We start from the raw sequence: 13606 nt of genomic DNA on the forward strand, positions 1-13606 counted from the left end.
CTTGCAAGGCTTTTTAGTTTTTTCATAGGTTTTGATAATTTTATTTCTTTGTTCTTCCCCAGAAAAATTTTCTCTTATCATGTCCAACCCTCTCATCTTTCATTTCGGCAGCTATTCCTCCTGAGCTTATTTGGTAATAGTATTTTGTAGTATGATCAGATTAAACATAGAAGTAATGTATTCCTTTTGTTTAGGGTTTTTTGGTTTTTCTTCTCTTCATTATTCTGTATGTTTGGACATTTTGGTCTGTATTTTGTGTGACCTCTTCGGTTTGTAATATTTGTTTCTAATTTAGTTCGTAGTTCCAAGTATCTCTGGAAGTTTCAAGCTTTATTGTGACCGTACTTTAGTGTTGATTATGTATAATATTTTCCATTAAGATTTGCATCAGAGTGAGATCAATTCTGTGATATATTCATGTGTGTATGAAATATCAGGTTTATTTAACAAATGGTTCTGAAATCTGAACTTTTAAGGTGCAAGGAAGAGATGCAACATAGTGTTCTTATATTCATACTATCAAGTGTTTTTATTTTATTTTTTGTCAAACCATCTAAGTGTTGAGAAATCCCCCCATCAAAGTGTTTTAATTACCAGAGGCGGCCTCAAGTACAATGAATTTTGTGAAATTAATCTTAGGTGATAGGCCCCAGAAATTGAAAGCCAAATATGTAAATGTCCAAAGTTTTCAGCACCCATGCACCACCAGTGAGAAACAGAACGTCTGAAGCTTGATCTGAGAAAACCTAATAGCCAAGTGTGGCTAATGAGGTTCCGATTTGTATTGGGAGGTCCCATGCAAAAGCTAGAATTCATTTTCATGGTGGGGGATTTCTGGCTCCTCAATATCGAAAGTAAACTTTAAAGGAAGAGGCTCTTTATGAGGCTTTTCAATTGTTTGATTATGGGTATGTGCCTCCTCCATTATAATATCACCATCATCCTTGTCACCTTCCAAGGAGTTGTCAACTTCCTTCTTCCTCTTCTTCTCATACTCTCCAACGGTAACACCAAATAATGCGATGGCAACACCCATCTCAAAGTCGTCGTCATCATCATCATCAATAACATCCTCAATTGAACTCAAACCATAATCCCTCTCACTGCTACCACTCTCAACCCATGCATTTGACCCACAAGACTCTTCACCATTATTAATCTTCTTGGAGAGGCCGGAGGCGGAGATCATGAATAGTAGAAGAACCACACGAGCACAACCTATAGATGCGGAAGAGGCTAAGGGGTAGGAACTAGGGAGAGTAAACTATGTACAGCGGATGAAAATACTCTCAGATTCTGAGCATGTGTTTTTTAGCGGAAACAGCAACGTAAACGTTGTCGTTTCCTCTCCGTTTGATTGCATGGTGAGGTTGTTACTCACATTTATGCTCAATAGCTGAATGGGTCGGCCCACGGTCCGCCTATTAGTACCGGTGGGTTAGGCCCATACCTATATAATAATATGTGAACATTTTAATGGGTTTATGTAATACCAAAACATGTAATATGTCATGTGATGATTGAGTCAACAAATAAGACATGATTTGGATTTGGTAGTTGCTTGTCAAACTAATTGGATTTTGCATGGAACTTGAAAAGTCAAGTCTTGACATGTGTTAAGTAATCTACGTAAGGATATTATTACATTTTCATATTGAAAATGATCAAGAACTTGACCTAATAAATGTGTTTTGGAGACTTTCAACACCCCATTTTTAAGGTGTCACCTGGAAATGGATGGACAAGACAATTAATTTTAAAGGAAAAAAATTCCTGAAATAGATTTTAATTTTGTTTTCTCTATTTAGGAAAAAAATAAATTTGTAAGCTTGCACCAAATTTTTATGAATCTAATGATATTTAAAAAAATAATCAAATTTAAAATGAAAAGTGCAAGACAATTATGGATTATTAAATATAAACCAAAAATATCTCATACACTTGTCATATTAAATTTGATTTTTTTAAAAAAAATAATATTATTGAATTCGTAAAATCAATCAAAATATTAAAAATAAGCCTCAGAATAAATTTACAACAGGCTTATAGTTCTTCACAAAAGAGCTTTATGCACTCCAATTTATTCCCTTCTTCATAAAATTATAAATTTTGTTAGCATTATTTTGATTTGTTAAGACATGTATTGGCTTGTTTACCTGGCCCAATAGGCCCAACCCTGCTTTTATTCGACATTGGAAAAAGAGAGCAGCTTTTGAGAACCTTCGTAGAAATTCTGATATTTACCAAGAAAAAGATGATGAGAAAGGTAAGAAATCTGCAAGACCCAATCTTTTCTCCTTGGCGAAGAAGGTCTCTGTGCTTTGTTTGGCATTTCGAGTTGTCGATTCGTTGATGATGCAAACCTACTTCAACCCAGATGAGCACTGGCAAGCTCTTGATGTAGCGCATCGCTTAGTATTTGGGTAAATTCTCTATCATCTTCAATTGAGGCCAATGTATATAAATGCACATATATAAAGTTTATCGTGTGCTTCTTATAGTGATATGTTAAAATGACAGGTATGGTCATTTGACCTGCGAGTGGAAGAAGGGATTTGTTGCTATTTGGATCCGATGGTTTGTGCTTTGCTTTATAAACTTATTGCATTATTGGGTCTTCATACTCCATGGTTAATGGTGAGAGGTTTAGCTCTACTGTGTGCCTGGCTGGATATATGTGCGTTATGTGTACGTTTCTTTGTGTAAGTTTTAGCTATGATGACGTACAAAAAGAAGTCTGCTTCGCATCATTGCATGGTAATTGGTTAACAAAATTGCTCTCTTGCTTGCATTTACGTGCTTCTGAGTTCTGACTCTGTGGAAGTAATCCTATTAGGCTATTCGCAATTTCATTCAAGTTTCTAATATCTATAGGTGAGATGAAATTGACCTCTAACCACTGTGTCTATATCCAATGTTTTTCCTTTTTCTTTTACTATATTGTAAAATTGGATGGGACAATAAGTCTAGGTAATTGGTGTTGCTTCCTAAACTTTCACTATGACTAGACCTGAATCATGACACTGGGAAATTTAAATTGTAAAGCTGTTCCGCACCGGTTTGATTCATCTGATTATCAACATAAATTCTAAGTTCTTGAATTTATCAAAAGTAAAAGTATTATTTATTGCTCATTGCCTCTAACTTTGTTTTTAAATTTGAATTGTCCGACTTTTCCATTGGTATCGGATTGCATGTTGCCTCATTATTGTTTGGTATTATTCGAGAAGAGTGGTTATAATTCTAATTCTTTTGGCTTGTCCAATTGCATAAATTTAACTTTCTGCATTGTTAAACATATCTATACTAGTTGGATTTATGCAATTCATGGAGCATTGAAATTTCTGAGTCCTAAAAAAGATGTTAATTCGAATAGATGGATAATGTCATTTACACTATTATTACTAATTCAACAAATTTGATTGATTGATGTGAGTTGATCTAAAGTCTGCTTTACGAGAAAAGACGGGAGAGGAAAAAAAAAGCTACTAATGGGTTACTTTTAGAATTTGTGGCATGACTGTAGGATTTCAGCATGCCTGAGGACCTCTTGTTCAAAATTTTCTACTTCTCTCTTATAAAACCCAGATGATTTTATCCTAGAATTATCTAATTAACTAATCTGAATCATTTCAGTGGAAATAGATTTTGAAGACAGAATTTTTAAGTTACAATTGCATTCTCTTATTTTAATTTATAATGTTGTGACTGCTTTTAACTCCAATCATGCATTTTCTTTTGGATCATGTCTTCCTTTGTTTTGGGGATACATCTCTAACTTCTGTTATTTGTTTCATACCACACCTGTATCTTATGCTTCATAGATTAGGGCTCCTTTGCTGGTGCAGTCCATATTCTCTGTCATTGGTGACCTCTACTTGTACAAACTTTCTTATGTCATCTTTTTTGGCTGTGTAGCAAAGTGGGCAGTATCCTTTTATTTTATATGGTAAACGTGGATTAAATCATTATCAACCTATGGTCAATAACATTGTCTCGCGTTACATTTCGCATTGGAAGATGTCATCCATGTTGGACACCAGCAGAAATTGTAAAGTCCATCATATTTGTAATGGATGACACACTTAACTCTGTCACAGCTGTTCTTGCAATTGGGGAACTAGTTCATGTTCTTCTGTCTTGATCGCACACTATCAAATAATTTGGAGACTGTTCTCACAGTGGTGGCCTTGTTCTACTGGCCCTGTGTTACAGTTTTTTCTCATGAAGTTTCTTCAAATTCAAGGAACAGGGGTTTGGCTTTAGCAGCACTAGTTTGTGAAATTCAACCAACAAGTGCTATTATATGGATCTATCATCTATGTTGGCCTTCTCGAACTGTTTGTCGCACATGATAGATTGAAATTTGTCATTTTAGAGGTGGCAACATGATAGATTGAAATTTGTCATTTCAGAGGTGGCCCCCATTTTGTAGGTATTTAATGCACCCTTCTCATTTTTGTATCTCACTTTCATTAGTATTTGGGTCTTGAATGCTTGACAAATCAAAATTTTATCATACAATCATTGCCTGAGGTTGTATTTTCCCCGGCTTTAAGGTATAATCATCAATAATATATGATATTTGCAAAGCATAAGTAAGCTGAAAGAAGAGCTGAATTCAGGTACCAACTGTATTATGTGTTTCGTGTCTACACAATCTAAGAACTTATTGACCCATTTTGTGTAGTTGATAATGGTTACTTATCCTCTAATAGTCAATGAGATGCAGGTTTGTGGTTGCCTGTGCTCTCACTAGCTTTGATGTTTTCTGGATATTTGTTAGCTGTGATGGAACAATCTAATGCTTCAGATGGAGAGGATAAATTTTTTGAACATTCCAGCGAAACAGCCGAACATTCCAGCGAAACAGCCTATAAAACTGCAACTCACCATCTTCTTCTTGCTGGCCAACAATATTCCAATGGCCTTATATATGAGTCCAGTTCATCAGGTACTTCAACCGTCTCTTTAGTAAACCCAGAACTAACCACCTTTATAACAACTTATCATACTTGAGTACATCTGTGTGTCATGTTGTAAATAAGAACATATTATATTTGATTCAGGTTCTTTTGTTTTGCCAAAAAAGGTCTTACAGAAAAGTATATGCAAAGCATTGTTGGCTTTTGTGTGGCACAGAAGATAAGTCAATAGAATATTTCTTGTTCTTCACTCCAGAAGGATCAAACTCAAAATCTACAAATGTAGTTATGCTAAGACAAGGTTGCCAACACTAATCAAGCCATTCCTAATGGCATGATTAGTGAAAAATTACAATGATGCCACATTTTGGAGTGAAGAACAAGAAATATTATCTATCGTTTCTGTTAGATTTCATTTTTCATAGTTTGCGTTCTCTCTGTTAGCCTTTTTATTGTTTAATTAAAAAGATAGTTAATAGTTTCTATGATTTATGTTAGCTCCTTTTGTTCTTTGCTTGAATTACTCGTTATTTCTATCTTAATTAATCTGAGATAAACGGTATAAAATAGGGTGTGCAACTTTTTACTTTTCTTAAAAATTGCATTTGATCAGTGCAAATTGACCTTTTCCTGATGTATTTTATCCAAAATTTTCTCTTGACCATTTGGAGCACATACATACAATAGTTTTTTCATGACTCATTCTAAAAATTCCTAATGGCATGATTAGTGAAAAATTACAATGATGCCACAGGCAGTGGCATCATTGGTATTTTCGAACTAATCACGCCATTGGCAGCGGAATCATTCTAAAAACAAAGCATTAATCACGTCAGGCAGTGGCGTGTAGTGCTAGATTGGTGTAAAAATATCTTGATGGAATGTTATACTGTATGTAATTATTTGGCGTGATGTATTGGTAAAAAAACTCAATTTTACTTGCAAACACTTTTACCATTAGCACCAGGGTTTTGGTGCTGGGATCTATGTGCTTATTGGATGGTTTGATGTACGGCTCATGGATCTTAGCCTCTTAATTTTCTTTCCTCTTTTGAGGTTATGATAGAGTCGCGCCCATACACGCTCAGCACCCAAGGCCCAACTGACACCCACCCATATGGGCCAGCTGTACCCAAGGCCTCTCAGCCCATACTAGAAAACCTTGGGTACTAAGGGAGGCCCATACCTCCCCCCTATAAACAACACCTTAGCTCCCACATCTTTCGATGTGGGACAATCCTATCAATACCCTCCCCTTCAAGGCCAACGCCCACGTTGGTCGTGCACCATGGCCGATCACTCCGGCAGGCGCACCCTCGTTGGTCGAGCACCATGGCCGGCCACTCCACAGGTGCGGCCCCAAGTTGAAGGCACAACAGGATCATGCTCCGATACCATTGATAGAGTCGCGCCCATACACGCTCAGCACCCAAGGCCCAACTGACACCCACCCATATGGGCCAGCTGTACCCAAGGCCTCTCAGCCCATACTAGAAAACCTTGGGTACTAAGGGAGGCCCATACCTCCCCCCTATAAACAACACCTTAGCTCCCACATCTTTCGATGTGGGACAATCCTATCAATGGTATCGGAGCATGATCCTGTTGTGCCTTCAACTTGGGGCCGCACCTGTGGAGTGGCCGGCCATGGTGCTCGACCAACGGGGGTGCGCCTGCCGGAGTGGTCGGCCATGGTGCACGACCAACGTGGACGTTGGCCTTGAAGGGGAGGGTATTGATAGGATTGTCCCACATCGAAAGATGTGGGAGCTAAGGTGTTGTTTATAGGGGGAGGTATGGGCCTCCCTTAGTACCCAAGGTTTTCTAGTATGGGCTGAGAGGCCTTGGGTACAGCTGGCCCATATGGGTGGGTGTCAGTTGGGCCTTGGGTGCTGAGCGTGTATGGGCGCGACTCTATCAGGTTATTACCACGGAACTCATAAGTGCGTTGGTACTTGACTCAGGGATTTCCAGCCATGCTCAGATGCTCTTCACCTTCTTATCATTTTCCATATCTGACATCATCAAATCTAAGCATTCATGGGTTTTATTAACATATAGTGTACTGGGTCAAAAAGAATTCAGGTACCAACTGTATCATCTGTTTTGCGTATATGCAATCTAACTCTAAGAACTTATTGACCCATTTTGTTTAGTTGATAATGGTTATCATCCTCTAATAGTCAATGAGATACAGGTTTGTCATGCCTATTGCTCCCACTAGCTTTGATGTTTTCTGGATGAACAATCTAATGCTTCAGATGGTGAGAGAACTTTTTTGAACATTCCAGCGAACCAGCCTATAAAACTGCAACTCGCCATCTTCTTCTTGCTCACCACCAATATTCCAATGGCCTTATATATGAGTCTGGTTCATCAGGTACTTCAACCAGCTCTTTAGTAAACCCTAAACTAACCACCTTTTATCCTACCTGATTACATCTGTGTGTAATGTTGTAAATACGAACATATTATATTTGATTCAGATTCTTTTGTTTTGGAAAAAATGTCTTACAGAAAAGTATATGCAAAGCATTATTGGCTTTTGTTTGGCACAGTAGATAAGTCAAAAGAATATTTCTTGTTCCTCACTCCAGAAGGATCTAACTCAAAATCCAGAAATGTAGTTATGCTATGAAGAATGTTATTTCTACTAGAGTTGGCACATGAAATCTATTATATTTCCCCTTACCTTGTATAAAATATATTAGCTTTTTTGTGTAACGAGGAACCCATTCTTGACTCGGCCGCATTGGAACCCGCCCTACATGGTAAACCCTAGGCGGGTGAGTCCCCTTGTCCAACACGCACTAGGCAATTACAAATAAAATTTATTTGTTCAACAATTGACTAATCACACCCGTTGATCATTGTGAGCTACTGTTGACGCCAGATATATACTGTCAAATGTTACAGGCTTGTAGCCACTCGCGATTACCACTCTCTCCTTTCAAACTCTTTCCTTGCTTAGGACTACTTCTGGTGGTCTGGCTAAATTCACTATTACTTTTTTTTTTAATTCAAACTAACTACTTTCTGCTGTCAAAACGTAAAATGTTAGTCAATTTGCTGCTAACCATCAGATCAATAATTCTTTTCCATTTTTATTTTTGTCTTTGAAAACTTTCATAAATGGAATGTTATTTTTTAGTTCCCTCTCTTACCGCCGCTTACCTTTTGACAGAGTGGAACAGAGGACGTGATGAACTACCTATCCAAGAGAAAGTGAAGAGTGTGCGTTTTCAGATGCCGTGCCATGCCACGCCCTACTACTCCAGTCTGCACTAGAATGTACCTATGTACCTATGCATTTTCTGGACTGCTCACCAAGGTTTGGATTTCAGTAACTTGGTGGAAGTACCTATGTTAATACTTTGATACGTCATACATCGCTACATGTGTTTTCCTAATATTTGTGTTGGTCTTTCATCTCACAGTGAATAAAAAGGAATACAGGATGAGTCAGACTAGTTCATGATGGATCCCATTGGTTTTGCATCTGAATAATGGAAAAATTGAGTTTTTTTTTCTTCCAATATAACATCTGTGAAATAATTATAAACTAGTATAACACTCACTCAAATTTGTTTACCAATACTTTGCCAGTGGTGTGATTAGTGCTTTGTTTTTATAATTACGCCACTGCGTGATTAATTTTTCTACAGTCACGCCACTGGCGTGATTGCAGTTCAAAATTTTTTTAAATAATCACGCCATAGGAATGGAGTGATTAGAGGTTGTTTGGCAACCTTGTCTCTCTATTATTATTATTTCTCCATATACACATTTTACATATATGTATATATATTTTCTGCAACCATTAGACACATTCTCAATAAAGTTATTGTTCTGGGTGGGTTTAGGGTAGATCATGCAATTATCTAGGGTAGATCCAAAATCAACCCTTCGTTTCAACAAAATCCCATCATCAATCCCAATTCCCCACTGACTAGCTTGATGCACAAGAACTGAATCTCATTGAAATTCTTCAAAACCGGTGTGGGAGAGTGATGGGTCAACCCACCCTGATCCATGTCCCCGTCGTCCTTACTTTCGACCACCAAAGACGAAGAAGAATTATTTGATATATAATTATTTGGCAGCAGATATATTAGTAAAAAAACTCCTAAAAATTGGTCTCTAGCTAGCCATGTTGTACTATTTGACTCAGCAGAAAGGCTTCTAAGAGATTTTATAGAATCACAGTCGTTCAAGGAGGTAATGCTATGCCTTCAATTATTTTGTAACATTTTTTCTAAGATTATGAATGGTACAACAAGGGTAAAGATCAAATGGAGAGAGGTTGCTTTTGGTTTTGGTCATTCATTTTCATCTTTAGCTAAATTTTGATTTAATGGCAGATAAGAAGATTTTACCATGCTCACTTGAAGGTGGATAGGTTGTTGCATATGCTTCAACTGGATCTTAGTAATCTCTTTTCTTCTTTCTTTGGCCCCTTTCACCTTTCTTGAAGATGTTAAATGGTTGGAAATTTTTTTTTTCTGTCCTATGCAAGGCAAAGAGAAAAGCTTGCATATTATTTACAATCTTTTCAGAGTTGAAATTTGCAGGAAGTTCTTGTCTATGTTCAGGTTCAGATAATGAAGACATCTACTTGCTCTACAACATTGGCTCTACTGTAGAAATTTGAAACCATTCCTTGTTACAATGGATACAAACATGAGATGCTAGCTGTTGGTGGGTGGGTACAAGTTGGGATTGGTGGACTAACACTAGCTAGCTAGATACTTTGAACCAACTCCATCACTTTGGACATCCATTTCAGCTTTACTTTGCCCATAATGAAGTTCAACTCAACTTATCTAAAACTGGAAGTCGCAGATATTGGAAGACTGTCTGCTGATAAATGGATTTTGGAAATCCAGTTTGAAATCTTTCTGGGTTGATGAGATAGTAAAACCCCACTTGCCAGAGCCTGAAAGTGCATGTCAGGAGTCAGGACCATGTCTTGGAATAGAAGACTCTTGTATATGATTAGACACTAATCTACAAATTACTAGAGAATTTGAAGCATTATTATAATGATCAAAAAACTTATTTAGTTTAGACGGAGATATGATAAAACACTTTTTCCTAGGTCTTTTAAAAGGTTCACTTAACATTCTCGGTGAGAGCCTTATTGGTTCTTTCCATACTTAGGGTGTATGGTGTTTGAAGTCGGGAGTTCAAACGAATTTAGTTGTGATATTTACTCGTAATTTCTTAGTTCTATGCACTTATCCCACTTCTGGGCTCCTATCTACATGGGTTTCGACGCTCATTCAGTTGTTCGAATGGCATGTTGGACTGGATGGTTCTTTGGTTAAAAAAAACTTTGAACATTCGTCTTTTTGCATGTTATGCATATAATAATCATCTAACATTACATTCTTAACTTTTAATTAATTGCATAGATGATTAATCACGAACTGACAACTGAAAAAGGACCACGACATGCTCGGCTCCATATCGTACCCATCTTGAGCTTCAAATGTTTCGCGTAATTTTTTTGAGCTTCAAATGTTTCACGTAATTTTGTCCTAGAGTGATTAATACTCCTCTATATGTAGGACATACGTAATTTTGTCCTAGAGTGATTAATACTCCTCTATATGTAGGACATATCCTTGCTCAACAATCCGAATACCTAAAAATTTCTCAATCCTAGAGAATAACTTAATTTTTTTTCTTTCTTCAATCAAGAGAATTATGAGATCAAGAGCTTGCTTTGCATCTGCCAAAGTGCCAATTATAAAAGAAAATGGAGGCAAATGGGTGGTGGTTTGATTGTAAAGAAGAAGGTAAGGTTTGCCAAAATCTCCATGGAAAATGATATTCATGCTCTGAGGAGGATTATCCCACGTTGTGAGGAGGTTGATGATGTTGAAAACTTGCTCCTAAAGTCCATTGAATATGTTATCAAGCTAAAATTGCAAGTTAATTTTCTTAGAACCCTCTCCAACTTGTATGGTGTCCTTTAACATTACAAGAATATGTTTGTTTATCTTTCTTGTTTTGTTTTTTGTATTTCAACTCCAAAAAAAGATGTATATGTTTTACAATATGTACTAATATGTAAGCTGATACGCAGCTATTTCCAAGTGGATTGCGTTGAGTCTCGACCCAACTAATCTATTGTGCGGGTTTGTGTGTGTCTAGCCCGGCCCGAGTCTAGATTTCATCATTAGTGGGTTGTGTCCAAAGAATACACATGTTGAGTTGTTCTTGGTTAAAAAAACACTAATATAGTTGCGATTTATTGACAATAGTTGCAATTTATTGATAAAAATGTAGTAGTTACACAATACAAAGCATGCAAATATTTATTTTAGGTACATACATATGGAGCAAGTCATGGTTTAGTGTAGAATTGAAGATCACAATTTGTAAAGGAAGTAGAGAGCATAAGCATATGACTAATTGTGGTGGTCCAAGTCTTGTAAAGATGATAATCGTCTGCCATGTCCAGCTTGATTGTCCCTTTATTGGTGCTTAGCACAATGAGGTAACATGTTGTGGCCTCACTCTCTTCATCATGACCACCCTCTGAATCTTTGTACAACTCAGCATGCATGTCAACCACAACACCTATATATACACACACACACACATATATACATACATATATTAATTGATACTCTAATATGGTTAACAAAGCTTTCTCACATGGGGTCTTACAAAGGTTAACCATTAATTAATCAAGCATTAACTCTAAAGATTAAAGTTGAAAGAAAACATACATTGCTTCTTTGTTTTCAACATGTTGAGCTTCTTCATCTTCAGAGTAACCTGTAATCAGTTTAATACAAGAATTAAGGATTAACGAGACAATAAACTCATAAAAGGGATGAGGGTACTCCTCAATTCCTTAGAGTTTACGATTCTTATTCAATGGTGAAGAATAAATCTGGTGCAGAAAATACAAAATGTGATATGATATGACACACCTCCCAATCATTATATGATGATTATATACTTTGAAAATTACAGAGCTCTCAAATCCCAAAAAATGTCTCCTTTAGTAGTTCGTTATGATTTATTGTAAAAAAAAGGCAATAAAACCCTTTTATGATTATTTTTTTTTTGCTAAAATCATAATAAACATATTAAAAATGAGATTCCCAAATTAATCATTACCTTGGCTTCGCTGTTTAGTGTGATGAAGACTGATGTCACAATATAATTTCCTAGTTGAACAAAATAAAAATATATATTTTATTTAGAAAAAACCCAATTGATGTGAATTTTCTTTTAATTATGAATGACAAATAGTTTTAGAGAAAAAACATACCATCTTGTGTTTCTACACCAAGCTCAGCACCTTTAGCAAGAATTGATTTACACTTTTCAAAGTCCAACTCAAAATCATTGTTGTCCTCAATTGGTAGCACATGTGCACTCCCATTCACTCTGTTCTTGCATCCTCCTGTTCTTGCCTTCAGTGCAGCTGCTCCTCTTAATGCTACAAACAATTTTACACTGGTTAGACTCGTAAACTCGATCAAAACACGTTCATCATTACAACGGGAGTCTGCTATAATTTTTTACGGCCCATTTTTCTAGCTTTAACACAAACAACACAAAAGTGGGCCGTTTTGGGCCTGAAAAGCCCATCAATACCATAAAGCCCAATGCAAAAGGCCCAATACAATTACTCACATGTTGCAGCAGCAGCTGAGAGTGTTAGGATGTCACTTGCACTTGTGCTGCTCATGGCGGAGCCTATGACATTTCTTAGCTGCTCCCTCTTAGCCCCCGTTGCTTTCGCAAATTCGGCGCATTGGGCCGCAACCAAAGCCGCTGCAGAGGCAACTGCAGCATCCCGGGCACTGGTCATCGTCTTCGATTGGTCTTTGTTTTCAGCAGCAATTGCAGCCAGTGCAGCTGCTAGTCCTGCAACTGAAATAGCTGCATGTACTTGGGCATTTTGCAACCTTCGTTCTTCTTTTCTCTGAAGCTTGATCTCCTTCCACCACTTCTTAATCGAAATCGTCTTGAATGGCAATAACTTCCATGGAAACTGCATTGTACACATTCAATTCACTTTCACTTCAGTACATACATACATAAATAAATAAATATATATATATATATATGTATATATACATTTTGAAGTTTAAGATCACTAGAATTGAAAAATCACACACCCATTTCTTTCTGCCACTGTAATTCAGTTCTGGATGCATTGCTTGTTGCATCCACAGCCATGACTGATAAAATGAAGAACAATTTAATTAGTCACATTTTTTTTTGGTTTAAAATAACATAAACAATATGTACATAATTGAATTGCATTTGTACCTTAACATCATTGGATTTCAATGGAGGTACAGACCCAAACTCTGCATCATCCATCTTTACATTCTTTTCCATCTTCTACAATTCACAAAATTCAAAATGTGATCACAAATGCAATGATTATATGATTGTAGAATTTGAACTTACCAAGAATGGGGCTTCATTGCTCTTAATTGGGTTGTCTAGGAGAGCAATTGATTGATCTTGTAAATCTGGCTGGAGTGCTTGAACTGCAAAATCACACCAAGTAGTAGAAAGAAAATCCATTGTCTCTGGATGAGCCTCAGAAGGAGTACTAATTGGATTGAAGGTTGAAGAACCCATCAAAGTTGGAGCAAAATGATTTTCCTGTCTTAAGACAACTAGCTTAACAAAGTGATCAA

At 36.8% G+C, this 13606-nt stretch overlaps 1 protein-coding gene and 1 pseudogene across 1 annotated transcript; one reads left to right on the forward strand and one right to left on the reverse strand.

Annotated features, from left to right (window-relative positions):
• The first annotated feature begins 1277 nt into the window (after positions 1-1277).
• On the forward strand, positions 1278-10174 carry LOC119992711 (annotated as a pseudogene).
• A 1012-nt stretch (positions 10175-11186) lies between these two features.
• LOC119993504 (VAN3-binding protein) lies at positions 11187-13606 on the reverse strand. Its single transcript, XM_038840659.1, has 8 exons — positions 13371-13606; positions 13227-13301; positions 13073-13135; positions 12585-12945; positions 12217-12387; positions 12063-12112; positions 11666-11714; positions 11187-11513 (listed from the first exon to the last, which is right to left on the reverse strand). The coding sequence occupies exons 1-8, from the start codon at positions 13545-13547 to the stop codon at positions 11278-11280; spliced, it is 1182 nt and encodes a 393-aa protein (XP_038696587.1). The 5' UTR covers positions 13548-13606; the 3' UTR covers positions 11187-11277.

Source organism: Tripterygium wilfordii, chromosome 23 (genome assembly GCF_013401445.1).
Source record: "Tripterygium wilfordii isolate XIE 37 chromosome 23, ASM1340144v1, whole genome shotgun sequence".
Lineage (NCBI taxonomy): Eukaryota > Viridiplantae > Streptophyta > Magnoliopsida > Celastrales > Celastraceae > Tripterygium > Tripterygium wilfordii.